This window comes from Neopelma chrysocephalum, unplaced genomic scaffold (genome assembly GCF_003984885.1).
Source record: "Neopelma chrysocephalum unplaced genomic scaffold, ASM398488v2 Primary Assembly neopelma1_147, whole genome shotgun sequence".
NCBI classification, from domain to species: Eukaryota; Metazoa; Chordata; class Aves; order Passeriformes; family Pipridae; genus Neopelma; species Neopelma chrysocephalum.
In genome coordinates, this window is record NW_020897809.1 from 8,816,514 (window position 1) to 8,831,084 (window position 14,571).

A 14,571-nucleotide genomic window follows, 5' to 3' on the forward strand; every position below is an offset into this window, starting at 1 on the left:
AACCTATCCTAACAGAATCAAATACTTTTGAGCCAAGGTATGTGTCAGGCAAAATGTGGAATTAGTGCTCCAAAAGATGCCAGATTAACAGATCTAGAAGAATAACAAAGCATCTGTGACCATTCCTATTTTGATCCAAGTGGAAGCACTGACTGGATCAGCTGTAGTGCTAATTTTACTACTTTCATCATAAAAGCATGCAAGAATATAACATTTTCAATTCATAAAGTCTGGTTCATACCACGAGACCACTTTCATAAAAGCTCTGAAGAAGAAAAATTTTTGATACTACCTGATTGCAGCACATGTGATCTTGCAAAACAGAAGTCCCAGAGTCAGACAGTTGTAGCAACATACCCACCATCTCCTTGGCATGGAAGTACTAGTTCTTACATGTTAAAAATAGATAACATTCAAACTGTAAGAAAGAGAGATGGGAGAGGAGCAGACAACTAACGACACTGGGGCTGTGCCTGCTGAGTGGAGTCTCACCACATCCTACATCCTGCTCACAAGGCTGGGAATTCAGAGACAAACGTGAACATCTTCAGGAGTCAACACCACTGAAGAGATTCCAGAAAACAAGCATGAGAAGAAAAACAAGTGTTTAACAAAAGCCTGCTTCTATTGATTAGAAGTGCACCCGAGCCTCTTCAATGACTGTACGTTCACAATGACTGAATGATTGTACCAAGTCAGCCAATTCTTCCACAATAACACCCTAGAATAGTTCAAGTATTTCTTTGTAAGCAGGAGCCAAAACATGCTGAGCGCAGAAAAATACCACTACAACCAGAAGTTCGGTCCATTTGTACACAATTCATTACCTTACAGTAAGAAGAAGGAATGTACCAAAGCTGATACTGTCCAACAAAGCATTTCCTGGACAGCCAGAAATTTCATACACTGAAAGACCTCAAACTTAAAAGAACATCTCAGAAAGAGCTCCAAGTCAGTCCCCTCTCAGTCATCAGGTGCCACAAGAATCTCAGTTTATCCAGGAACAATAATGCTTGGCCTCAGACACAAAACAAATTAAAAAAAAATTATGCCTCTGATAAATTGTCTACTTTGTTTAAACTTTCCTACTCCCATTTCAGAATGCTAAGAACCAAAACAGGCAGTGACACAGCCCACTTGGTGTCTTGCTGGCAGTAGATCGTTTCAGTAAAATACTTCTGCAGACCCCAACGCAGAAGGGAATGCATATTCTAGATGCTGCACTTCTATTTCAGTTTTTGCCTGCAATTGATCAATTGTGCCAATGCTTCTACAGAGCCCAACTTTTCCAGAACTCCTCTATCTGGAATTACATTTATTAAAGTGTAGAAGCTGAAAGCCACAGTCATGCTAAAAATTTTTTTCTTCTCCCCACTTTCATTTTCCCACCACCAGCTTAAAACTTTGATATTAAAGATCAGCTCAGTCCTAATGTGAATCTGGAAAATTTCCAAGTGAAGACCAGGCTTCTTTCTTCATGATATGGCAGCAAAGCTGAACTCAGCAAATCTCATTCAATCTGCAATTTCCAGCTTTGTTTTAAGACAGGAACTTGATCACCTCAGAAGCCTCTTCCAAACTTCCACCAGCTTAACTCTGACTAACCAGTGATAGAGGGCTGTTGATTGCCAGAAATGGGCACCAAACACTAATGTTGATCAGTGCACTGGAAAAGGGGCACAGTGCCTATGCACACAGCAAGGGTGCCAAGAGGAAGCTGCTCTGCATAAGGGAAAGACTCTACAGGAGTTGTAAAAAAAGTCTTGAAAATTTTACATAGTGCTGGACAAAATTAGATTATGAAAGTAGAATAAAGTAGTGATGCCATCGCATTAAACACACATCTCTCCATTTTCTAGAGGAGTGCACAGGTTTTTTGCACAGGCTTTTTTTTGTGATTATTATTTCTATCTCTCTTTATCTCCTGGGTTCTTTACTCTCCAAGATAAGCAAAACTCTCACACTTCTGAAGTGTGAAAGAGTCTGGCACTCTTTAAGACAAGACAATATCAAAAGAATTTGTAAAGAATCTCTGCAGGTACTTTGCTGTGTTTAGAGGGTTCTAAAACAACTATGTCTCAACTTGGTTCTCCAGATAAGCCAAGCTGTTTGAAGAATTGAAGCTTCATCTCTCTACAGCAGGAAAATCTTTTCAACCATGCCACTTTGACAGTTGTTAATTCACACAGAAATGTTTCCTAAAAGCTAAAAAAACACCGTCTTTTGTAGAGCTTATATTCTACAGAAATTTCTCATGCATATTTATGTCACATGCATATCTCAGGAATTCATTTCACTTTTCTCAAAGGGATGGCCTATTTTTTGGAGGTGTGTTTCAATCCTCACTTTTGCAGAGATATGGTATCAGGAATTTAAAACAATGATCATCACGTGATTCTCAAAGAGATTCAATTCAGAATGAGTCAGAGATGACAGGATGTGGTTGGAGCTGACATCCCATGGCTTTGCACCAAGCTGACAATTCCTGTTAGATCAGGGTTGCACTGAAATGTCTGGCCAAGAGGAACACAAACCTGGTATAAAGAAATGTAGTTTCCATTTCTTGTATTTTGCCTAATCAAAGGTTTTTATACAAAAAGCTTTAAGCAAATAGGATTAATCTTGAGAAGCATTTGTTTTAATCCACAAATAGTTTTTGTGAGTTCTACAAGGAAAGGATGAACTTCAAAAATTATTAGTCTGTGCGTTGCATCAAAACCTCTAAAAACACACTGAAATTCTTTACAACAGTAAAAACACACAGAGCAAAAGCCTCTGAAACTGTTTCTGTTGGTGAGAAACTATGGCAAAATAGAGACTGAACTGAGCTGGCGGTAGAGTAACACCTTAGGAGAAACCATAATTTGTATTGAGTAATTTTGCTGAAGAAATAAATCCTTTCAGACATGCTTTCCTTCAGGATACTGAGGTAAGGAAAGTGACCCACAAATGGAAAAAATTCTACTTCACACTCGTTTCTCTTGGGGAAAGTAGATCTGACCCCCTTCACATCCCATTGGAAAAACTACATGACTGCCCTGTTTTTACTGGAGGATTTCTCAGAAAATTGCAAAAATATAAGGAATTAATAAGAAATAAAAGGGCAACCAAAAGCTTTTTTTGGACCACATTTTCTCCTTTGCTTTGATCTACCTCTCTTTTAAGCAGACTTCCAAAATGCAATCCTAGTAGAAAGCTCAGGAGGCTGCAGGGGCTTGAGATGTGATTCACATCACCTGCCATAAATACCCCAAGCGTTCAAAGCCTTATAGCAAAGTCTTCCATATCTGTTACAGGTTTCTGAGCATAGGAAGGCCGTTCTCAAAATTGAACTTAAATTCATTTCATTTATCAGGAAAAATTGACAAAGTTAATACAAAATCACATCCCCACATTCTTTCTTGCATTCAGTCAAAATAAAAAAAAAAAGTGAGAAAAAGCCATCCACCTTTAGGTCACACATAGGATCAATTACAATTTGTCTGACATTTCAGGCCCTCTCCTGATTACAGACTGCAGGCTGCACCAGGGAAAGAAGTGTGATTTAGTCTGTAGCTGCACTCTCAATATCATGGAAAGGTCTTGACAAACAGCACTACACGAGCTCTGCTTCATCACAGGGTTTTAATCTGTTCCCTGTCACTCACCTGCTGGCATGCAGAGACCCGGTATCAGTCTGCAAGATTAGATGCATATTTAGGAGGCAAAGTGCAGTTTGGGAATGACAAATATTGCTGTTGTTACACCATGGTTGTGAAGTTGTCAGTGCACGACCTAGTTGGCCACATACTGAAGAAAGGGGATCTGGGGTTAAATTCTAGCTCCTTCTCCACACTTACACATTGTTTTAATCCATCTGCTCTCCTACACAGGACAGCAACAATTTCAGCTGCAGCTGCCAACAAACAGGATCAGTAGGACTCAGCTAGGAAATCTCAACATACGTATTTCTCAAGCTGTTAGGCTATTCTTCCTGGGAAAATTCAGAAACAAATATTAAAAGAAACACTTAAGCAAACTGGTATGCCAGAAGGCATTATTACAAAACAGCTACGAGATTCCTTCTTTGAGAGATTTAGAGCGAAAGAAATGCAGCAAGAAAGCTGTAAGACAGCACACAGATATAAGATTGACACGAGACTCCCCAGCAGTCCTCACTGCAGTTATTTTTTCTAGTTTGACACAGCGTGAGAGCATCAGTACCCAGCTCACACTACCCTGTGCTCCCTGAACGCTGCCAAACCCCACTACACAGCCCCTGCCGAGATGCTTTCCCAACAAAACACAGGAGAAGGGGACAATTCCTTCTGGCTGACAAAGGATGATGTGGAGCATGCACAGGGAGGAAGCGAAGGTCAGGTAATAACCCCAATCCACGCAGTCATGACCAGTGGCTCAGAACACTGGGCAGTCAACCCAAACTGGGAAGCACTGGGTGTGCTCACAGCCACAGTGGAGCAGGGCTTTGGTAACTCTGCAGTGAGTAATCCACATTCAGTTCTAAATAACACAGTCCTTTACTTGACAGCCCCAACTTCTAAGGGCATTTTCCTGTTGTTATAAAAACATGAAGAGGAGGAACATCTGCTTTGTAAAACACTGTTTCACAGTGCTCAACACAGCTCGTTTCTGCTGCACCATCCTTAATAGGCACAGCACAAATTTGGCAATGTGTTCAGCTGCTTCACGTTGCTCCTGCGATCATGTTGTCCAGCTGCAAGCCTGCAACGTGAAACAGTTACTGAAAGATTGTTTTGGCATTTTTAATGACTTGTGTCTTGCCTCTACCTCCCACCAAGATCATACTCTTTAACAGCTGCGAGCAGAGTTTTTTCCATCACTGCAGAGTCATACTGGCTGTAAGATACACCTAAGGTGTGAATCACAAAGAAATGTGTGGGCTATAATCACCCTCCACATTTGTAGCTCATTTTGCCAATCAAGTTGAGAATTTCAGCAGTCCTGGGCAGTAACAAAACTGATTTCTCTCCTCAAATGACTTCATGAAGTTGCCAAAGGTTGCAAGGTCTGGACTTTCCAGCCAGCTCTTCTATCCTGTTCACAAGTCTACAGAAGTTACTTTTGAAAAACAAAAACACCTTTATGAGCAAAAAAAACTTCACACTGTAGAGCGTTACAGACACATTCCTGATACTACTGAAATATTGGCATTGTGGATCTGATAGGCAACAACACAGCTTTCTCATAGCAGAACTTGCAGGATCCTTTTGTTTGGGAACAAAAACAGGTAAAGGACAAAGGTATGTCTCAAACATGAATGTTCCTAAGGGTTACAGCTTCTGGGTGGAAGTCCCACCTAATGTTGGCTTGGTATTAAAACACAGAACACAGTATAGATATAAACCTGTGAGTCCTGACTAATCTAGGGTTTAAGGGTACTTTGAAATAGTGTATTATCATCGCCAAACAGCACCACAGGGGTTCTGTGGAGAAGTCAAAATCGCCTATCAGGTTCTACCATTTATAATACATGATATTGAAATATTTACTGCTTACTAATACTTACCAATGTTGGTTCTCATGGACTTCAACTTTGAACATAAATTTCTGAAATCCTGTTCTTATGTACATGCATTTTAATACTTAAAGGGGCTTGAACCCCTCTCCTGTACCTGAGGTGCTTCGGCACAGCCAGGCTTTAATACTGTCCTTTTATGTCACGTAAAGTTTCATGAAGTCATTATGGCACCCAAAAGGATGACTATGCACCACCGCAGGTTTGTTCAGATAAGCAGCACCCAACAGCACACTCTGGGTCAGGGTTTGCACAGCGATACAGCGAGGCACACACGCACATCTGTGTCCTCACATCTGGCTCTTTACAGACGGTTTGTGACCACGCGGAACGTGCATTCGGCGAGCGCTGGCTCCTTCGGGAAGAGCCGCTCACACAGGCTGCCAGTCCCCATACACATGACTGGATCTGCTGAAGATGGTATTTGAAAAGGAGCACTGCCAGCATTCACCAGGCAGCTCTACAAACTAACTGTTCTGTGTCAGCGCAATTTGAGTGTGTGGAGCAGTCTCTGAGGGCTGTGTTTTTACGAGCAAATACAAATTTGGTTGCGCTAAGAGATGTAATGTCAGTACAGTGAGCAAGAGGCTAGGAAAAACTGGTTCATCTCTGTAAGAACAGTAGTGATAACATGGATTAACAGATTCAGAATTATGTCATGATATCAAATACTTTTTGCATCTACCAAGATTTATTATTCAAGGGACAGGGCTAAAAAATCCCACATCATAAGCTGTTAGTTCAAGAAGCAAGGGAAGTAAGCTTTTTGCTGTCTGGTAAATATTAGCAGATTACTCACATCAGTGAAGTGAAAATTATAAATTCTTCAGTCTTACAATTCCTTTGGTTTTAGTGGAAAGGCTACATCAGTATCAATTGTCTGTAAAACAACACAACTATCTTTCCTTGCTAGATGTGCAGAAATATCATAGCTTCCTCACAACTGAAAATAAGCTTAACCTAAAATTAAGGTAACATTTTTTTCATAAATTCTAACTGCGTTTTTTTTATCTGGTGGTTTATACCACAAGTTAAAAAAAATTGTAAACGCTAGAAAGCTCCACCTCATCACTGAAACAGACAAACTACTGCCACTTATTTGAAGCATCACAGACACTGTAGAGTGGTATGGGGACCCTCAGCAGAGCCAGGAAGTGTCATTCACAAACAAAAACAATATGACCTCATCACACACTTAATTGCTTGTCAGTGACAGGGTCAACTTTGTTTGTACAACTGCTGAGTATCGCACTGTTTGCATCTAGTGATATGCCACTCCAGGACCCACAATCACTCAATGACAAGAGTTATCTTGAAAATAAACTTATTACTGTACAATTTTAATTCATTACTTTTGAAAGATACTGTATCTTCTATTTATTTTTTAAAACAGACTGTTGTAAATCCCTTTGCTGGTCTGTGGGCAATTCAGGCCACTCTGCTTTCAAGAGCATTGTCCTTCACGAGTGTTGACTGTGGTCAAGTGACTTTTTGAGGAATTAAAAATTATCTACTTCAATTCACAGGCTTTTTGGTCAGAGAACTACAGTTTTGGGTACTAGTTTGAGATTTTCAGCTGGCATATTTCAACACAGATAGCCTGTCCTAATTTTAGTCAGGGTATTAACTGAACCCTTCACAGACCTTTAGATTAACTGCACTAACCAAGGAGCAAAGATTTCCGCTTATTTTCCTTTAAAACCAATGAACTTGCAGTACTTATTAAGACCAAAATAAGGAGAAACTTTCAGAGTAACACTTACAAAGTCCCTCTAGATTCTATATGGTTCTGGGATAACCACTACTGTAGTTGTAGGCCTGCCACGCAGCTGGTTTAGTCTACTGCTACCTTGCTTGCACTAATTTTCCTATTCAGAATTTCCTACCTGACAAAAAGCAAGTCAGAAGAATTCAAGGTAAGTTTCCTATGACAGTAAAAGATACAAGGACATCCATCTACCTACATGCAGGGTCTCATGCTTTTATCAGACTTCAGATTTTAACTGAATTTTGTCTCTTGTTGGGGTAGATAAAGTGCAAGCATTTTGTTGAAGAGAGTTTCTCTTTCAATGTTCCATGCAAACTTTTAAACATTCACAGGGTGTTCACACCTGACCTGAAGTTAACCAGCCAATGCAAGGTTCGTTCAGTTCTCTGCGTTCAGCAGGAGTGAGAACAAGGTCAGCTGTGACTCACAGGGAATGAAAGTAGGTAGCCAAGGTTTCCAAGAAGGATGGCTCTTTACCTCAATGCTTTTAAAAAAATAGGATTTCAACAATCAGTCTGAAATAACTGAACAAAACAGTTTGAAAATCAAACATTGAGGGTTAATGAGCAGAGCAAATAAAATACTATTTATTTAGACTGTTATTAGCCAAGAACTGCACAGATTGCAAGTATGAAGACTTAAAGCTCTGAAATCCTATTTCTGGTCTTTACAGTGTGTAGACAATATATCACAGAGCAAAACCACACTCAACACAATCCCCCCCCTTCAATTTAGCCTTCAGAAAGTGAATCACCTAATGGCAACACAGTGGTAGAACATTCAAACATGGCTTTGAGCCATTTATTGCATTTATTTTTTCTTTGCTTTAGGGAATTGTATCAATCTGCCAATTTCTTGCGATAGCAAATCTCTCAGATACCATGTCCTCCACATTCAGTGCTATCAAAAGGTAAAGGAGATGAAATCAACAAAATTAATTAGAGGCTCCAAAAAAAAAAATCATCACTGTACAAGAAAACCCAAGACATTGTGAAAGACAGTCTAAAAAGAAAATGTAGTTCTTAGAGCTCAAGCAAATTAAGAGAAAAAGAAAGTTAATAAAGTTCTTAGACAAGTCTGCCCCTTTTTACTTGTATCCATTAAGTTCATGGAAAATAATGATAACAAATAGTTCAACATGCTCCATTCCATTTCCTTCTTCTCAGTACTTGCTAATTCAACACTAATTGTTTTTACTCAGAAAACTAACAAAATCACAAGTTTCCTTGGGGTAGAGGGGAAGGAAGAGACAGGGTTGCTAAAGTATTGTAAGAAAGTATGCCAGGAAACAAAAGGTACGTGCTGCAGATACACAACAGATTTCCAAGAAAAGTGCAATTATTGCACTACTGTTGCTAGAGAACAGAGAGTTAATGTGGCACGTCAAGAGCTAAAGCCTTAGTGTGTGGTTTACAAGATTACAGCTTTTCAAGTTTCTATCCAAAATTTAAATTCATCTTCTCACGCACAAAGCAAAATGTGTAGCACTTCATTTTAAAAGTAAATATGCAGGCATATTCTTGATATAAAAGGCATCTGAAATATTCTCTCCCGAGGTCATATTTGGGGTGAGATTTGATCTAGCAGGTTGGTATTATCTGGGCAGCTATATTTGCTCAATGAGACCTTCAGAACTCTTGGAAAGTTTATTTTAACTTTGGAAGCCTGATTTTAAAGACTAAAAGTATTGCTTTTGGTAATTTAATTCAAGAGAACAATATGGCAGGGGTCACCTCTTTGAAGGGTGCTCCATGTGAAGGCAAACAGTCAGGAGCAGAAAAGCTGTTCTAAATCTTTACTTAATCTCTAAGAACCAAGAGCAACTGGCAGCTGGATCAGAAGTGCTGACCAACTATTCTCATTTGTACTCTCCTGTAGCCTCCCTTTTCTGACAATCTGTAGGGAACTGCAGGCATTCAGAGCTCAAACTGCACATTTTGAAGTAATCACAGACACAAGTTTAACAGCAAGAAAAAGTAAAACTTCATTTTCTGAGGTGCTACATTCTGGGAACAAGCACAACAGATCGCAAAATGGACAAATTATGGGTGCCCTTTAGAGCCTATTGTTTATGAGTTCATACTCCTCAGGTTTTATGGTTATACTGTTTCTCCAGGACACTGATATGCAAATAAAGATCATGAGATTCCTCTCATTTTTATACTATGTTTGATTCAGATAAAATCAACTGGAATCAAAACCTATCCAACACAGGGTTCTTTGGGTTTTTTTTACACGCTGCAGTCACCTGTCCTGCTTTCAGGAGTTGGTCCAGAATAAGCACCAGGAGACTTGTTAGAAAGTGGATGCAGCAGCAATTCCAACCCAGTGTCAACATCTAGAAGTTTTAAAACTCTGCTTTCCTCTCACCTGCTCTGGGACTGAAGTACACGGGGCAGAGAGGGAACCTCCTCTTATGGCTGTTGTGCAGTACAGTAACCAGTTACAAAAACAGAAAGAAAATTTCACAGAAGTCTTATAACACCACAGAGCTGACTCAGAGGGTCGCTCTTCTGTGATGAATTAGTTACTACAAGAGATGGCAAGTTCATGGTACTTGAATTGCTGTCACTGCAACAGTAGGGTTAATACCTGGCATGACAGTTGATCTGTCTTTGAAAGTCTACAATTATTCTCTCAGAAACAACCAAGAAAGGTGTTTTTGTTAGAATTACAAAGTTTTAGCATGTCTTCCTATTTGTCAGTTATCTCCTCAAACACAGGTGTACCATCTATGATTTGGTTTGTTTCTTTTCCTATATATCCTCTTTGCATTGTATTAATGCAGAGTTATAACTCAGGAATTTTGGTCATGAAGCTCAGCTCTGTAAAAAAAAAAGAATCAATATTCATTAAGGAAGGCTTTTCAGGCCCCAAAACCATTATGTAACAATTGGAAACCTTTGAGTCAGTTTTGAACAAGGGACCTTCAACAATGCTCCTCCAACCCCCCGTAACAGTAATATTGCCACAGCTTTTATTACAAACTGTATTCTCAGCATTTGCCTGTTCAATCGCAGACTTGTTTTACACCTGTGTTAATGCAGAAACCTTTCCTCACCTTTAACGTGGCAGCCAAGCTGGCCATGTGTTCATTCAGAGTGCTCTCCGACTCCTTGTAAGTCAAGCAGGTGAACTGATATTCCTCTGGATCAAAGGCATCTGCTCCCTGCTGCTCCACGTCGTTAGCTACCCCATCATAATAATCCTCAATATCCCCAGGATCCTCATCCTCTTCCTCCTCCTCGCAATTAGGGTCATAATCCTCTTCATTGCTGTCAGAGCCCTGGCTGTTCATGTCCACGGACATCTTAATGCCCTGCCAAACTGCAGACCAGGAAAGCGACCGCAGCTTCTTTTTTTTCCTCCAAACTTTATCGTTCTTTTGATTTCATCTGAGCTCTGTTTCCTAAGGGAGGAAAAACAATTTTTTTCTGTGCCTAAGAAATTGTACGAGAGGCCACGTCAACATCATACATGTGATCAAACAGCCAGGAATGGGCTGAGCCAGTGGCCCAGGTAAAGAAGATTCTGCCGTGCACGTCCCTGGTTTGGATCCATTGCAACTCTTTGCACCTTCAAAGCCAAGGCTGGTCTTACAGGCAAGGTCCAAATCCTCAGAGACTTGGTTATTAAATTGAATCCTAGTCCCCAGCGCTGGCCCTGAGACTTCTGACACTTACAAACTAACTGCATAGCCTTCACTACAGATCTTTTCAGAGATACAACTGAATTTATGACAAAGTTTTTTATCAACAGCCTGAACTGCTGCAGAACAGTATCCTATCCATTTCATTAACAGGAGAAACACAAACCCCTCAACTATGACCACAGTAGCTGGAAAGGCAACCTGTGCAAGTCCATATTGCTTCAGAACCACAGCCATTAGGTGGGACTTTGGAAAATAAGAGAAGCAAAGAGATGTCTCACATACACACAGTTTAACAGCCTTCAATACCATCTCAAAAGGAATGGTGGAATTAGTTCACCCCTTTCAGTAGGTTCTACTGGATGCGATGTGACTTGGGCCTTACATCTGAAGGGGAAAATAAAATCAATTCTCTCGTTTTATTACCTTCTCAATACACACTTATTACCTTCTGAACATAGAAATTTATGATTAAGTGTTGACAGCTGCTATTCAAGAAGAATCAGAACAGCTAACTTTTTTTAATAGATTCTCCCTTGTATTGGAAAATTTACATATCTGATACTTATCTGAACTACAAATCTGCTTGTGTAACTAAACCATGTGAATTTGAGTTTGAAAAGGTTCAGCAGTAAAGCACGAATCAACCTTGAATTTTGGCCACCTCATATTTTGTCATAAATTTCCATTTAGCCAAATTATTTAGTTTAGAGAGACTATATTAAATACAGAATACTAAAAACAATGCTGCAACCAAATCTCACATATAAAAATATACATAAAATCAAAGCTCTATTTTCCATAGGCATCATGTATTTGGTTCCTTATACATGTTCCCATTTTGCATTACTATGTTCTTAGCTCTGCTACTCAGATATATTCCCACAGTACTGCAATTTGTAGCTGCTGGGGAAACCAAAATAAAGCTTTGAGAATCCTGACTTCAGAGCACAGGAAATCTCAACCATAAATTTTCATTATTTTTCCTCAACTAATTTGTTTGCTGTTTCCAGTAACCTGACCAGGCAGCAGAGAATAACCAGGAAGAGAAATGATGTACAATTAATTTGAGGGGCTGCAGTGATTTCATCAGATACAAACCTCCAGTGAAGGCTAGCAGCTAATTATATTATCCCCTGAATTCTGGTCTTCATTCCTTTCATTTGCCTCTTGATTCCTTAGCTATCCACAACGCACATAGCACACAAATAATTTATAGCACTGCTTTCCATAGCATTTCAGAGGAACAGACACACAGTCTCTCCATATTGGAAGGAGACAGATGTGAAATCTGATTTGGCAGACACAAGGCAAACCTATATTGTCCCTCGCTCTACCCTGCTTAGAGTTAATGCATCAGTTCAGGGCTTAATCTGTATTGACACTGATCTCTTGCATAAAAGAAGTGATGGATCTTCACCTGCTAAAAGGAATAACTTATTTGAGACTCTAAACCCACTGTGAACATGCCATCAACAGCCCAGTGCGCAACAGCCTTGTTCAGCCAACCTCAGAGTATCACAAAGCCTGACCAAATTTCACAGGTCAGGGAACTTCCCAAACTCACTGAGATCACCCCATACTCTGGAGAAAAAAAAACAACCACCAAAACACTGGGTCCATTTGCTATCCCAACACATGGCGAGTCACATCCGAGCAGTGAGGTGTTTGTAGATATCCAGGCAGAATAAAGGGCCTGCCCAGTACCTCCCAGTTCCACACCAGTCACCGGGGAGAGCTTGGAGGAGTGCAGAGACATCCCTCTGTGCCACCAGCACAGCTCTGTGAACAAACAGAGGAACGCTTTGCACAGGCAAATGGGGAAATGGATCTATCAAGCAGAAAACAGCCTGCAGACTGGGTGACTTCTGTGCCTCCTGTCCCAGCACTCCAGGGAAGAGCTCACTTCCAGCTTAACTGAAAATCACATGGACACACATGAAGGGAGAAGGAAGGCTCTGAGGACAAAGCAAAGGAGGATACTAGGAAAACCAGGAACAGAACTCACCTCACCTACACTCAGTCCAGTGCTCAGATCGCAAACTCTGAATACAAAGTAAACAGTACACAGCTAATATTTGATAGCACGAACTTTTGAGACAATAAAGACGTTAAGCTCAAATAAAAGGATCAAAAAACCAAAGAGTATTTAGATTAAATAATCACTATAATCCCCAAGACCACATAATAAAATTTTAAACCATATTTAGATCGCTTTCCTACCCAGGGGAGGATGAGGCCCTTCATTACCAGCTTTGTCTGAGATACTTCTGTATCTTCACTAACACTGATACAATTTAGTCCCCTCTTGCAGAAGCTCCAGAACACACCCACCCCTACTCTCTGCTCTCCATCACCTCCAACAGAGAGGTTGATCTCCCTGATTCCTGCTTTGCAACACAATTCTTAACAAGGTCTTTTGCAACAATAAGCCTTCAAATATGCCACCACCAGTGGCATTATGTCATCCCACCTCATACCTTGTCCCACTACATCTCTCTTTTCTGATTTCTTTCCGTCTGTGCCTATCCCTGTGGGATTCCTCTAGAAAGTCTTTTGGAGGATGCTCATCCTCTTTTTCTGTTGACATTTCACAGCCATTTAAGATGGCTTTTTCTTCTTTCACCTCTTTATTTATCTGAAACAAAGAAAGTGCAACTCTGCCTCCTGAACTTCTTATCCCTGTAGCCTTTAAACGGGCTGACACCCTCCCTTTTCCCTGAAACCATCCACAAGCCCCAGCTCCATGATGGCTAACAATGCTAGTTGCATCTTCATCTTTGTCACCCGCCTCCTTACACACACAGCGCACACCTTGCTGTTCCTTCTCCACTGAGTTTTTAGACAGGATTTTTTTCATCCCAAGATGGAGAACTCAGAAGATCCCCCATCCTTTTCTAACAGATGACTCTGCAAAGACCTCCTTGCAGCCATATCACACTCTCTCGTGAACATCCACACTCTCCTCCTGCTTTTCCAGTCTCGGTTCACACTATCACGACTGCCTTGTCCTTCCCAACTCATCCATTTCATCCCTGCCCTTTCTAACCTACTACCCTTTTTAACTAGTTGTTTCACGCACCTCTGTATCCCACGGCACTCCGGGCTCGGGCAGAGCGGTGCCCAGCCCATAGAAATTACCTCGGCTCCATTCTTTAGGAATGCGGGCGAGCCCAGACCCCGCGCTTGTCCCGCACCGCCAGAGCGCTGCAGACTCGTAGGAGAGCAGCGCAGGAAAACCTGGCGGGAGCAGCCGAGGGGGGACAGCCCCGCACAGCCCGCACAGCCCCCGCACAGTTCCGGGGAGCCCGAGAGCGCCGGGGCTGCGGCTCCTCCCGGGCGGAGCGCGGAGCTCAGCGCCGGGCACGGAGCGGCGGCCGCGCGTCCCACCCGCCGGGCTCGGCCTCAGCCCCGGTCCCGGCCCCGGCGGGACCCCCGGCCCGGCCCCGCACTTACCGGGCGGGCGGCGGAGCGGCCCCAGGGCTCCTCCTGCGCGCCGGAACCGCCGGCCCGGTGCGTCACCTCCGCCAGGCGGGGCGGGGCCGGGCCGGGCCACTGCGCGGGGCCGGGGGGGAGCGGCCGGACCACTGCGGACGGGCGGGGGGAACCGGCCCCGCG

The 14,571-nt window shown here is 41.9% G+C and overlaps 1 protein-coding gene across 4 annotated transcripts in view; it reads right to left on the reverse strand.

Annotated features, from left to right (window-relative positions):
- Positions 1-14,571, reverse strand: part of ARIH2 (ariadne RBR E3 ubiquitin protein ligase 2) — a 32,392-nt gene that overhangs the window by 17,454 nt on the left and 367 nt on the right. The window contains exons 1-2 of one of the 4 annotated variants that reach the window (XM_027700877.1): positions 14,410-14,493; positions 10,366-10,713 (exon numbers count right to left, since the gene is read on the reverse strand). In XM_027700877.1, coding sequence (XP_027556678.1) covers positions 10,366-10,614 — 249 coding nt within the window. In that variant the 5' untranslated portion in view covers positions 10,615-10,713; positions 14,410-14,493. Of the gene's footprint in view, positions 1-10,365; positions 10,714-14,035; positions 14,122-14,409; positions 14,494-14,571 lie in introns of those variants that run through there. The other 3 variants (XM_027700879.1, XM_027700880.1, XM_027700878.1) reach the window with 3 other exon arrangements.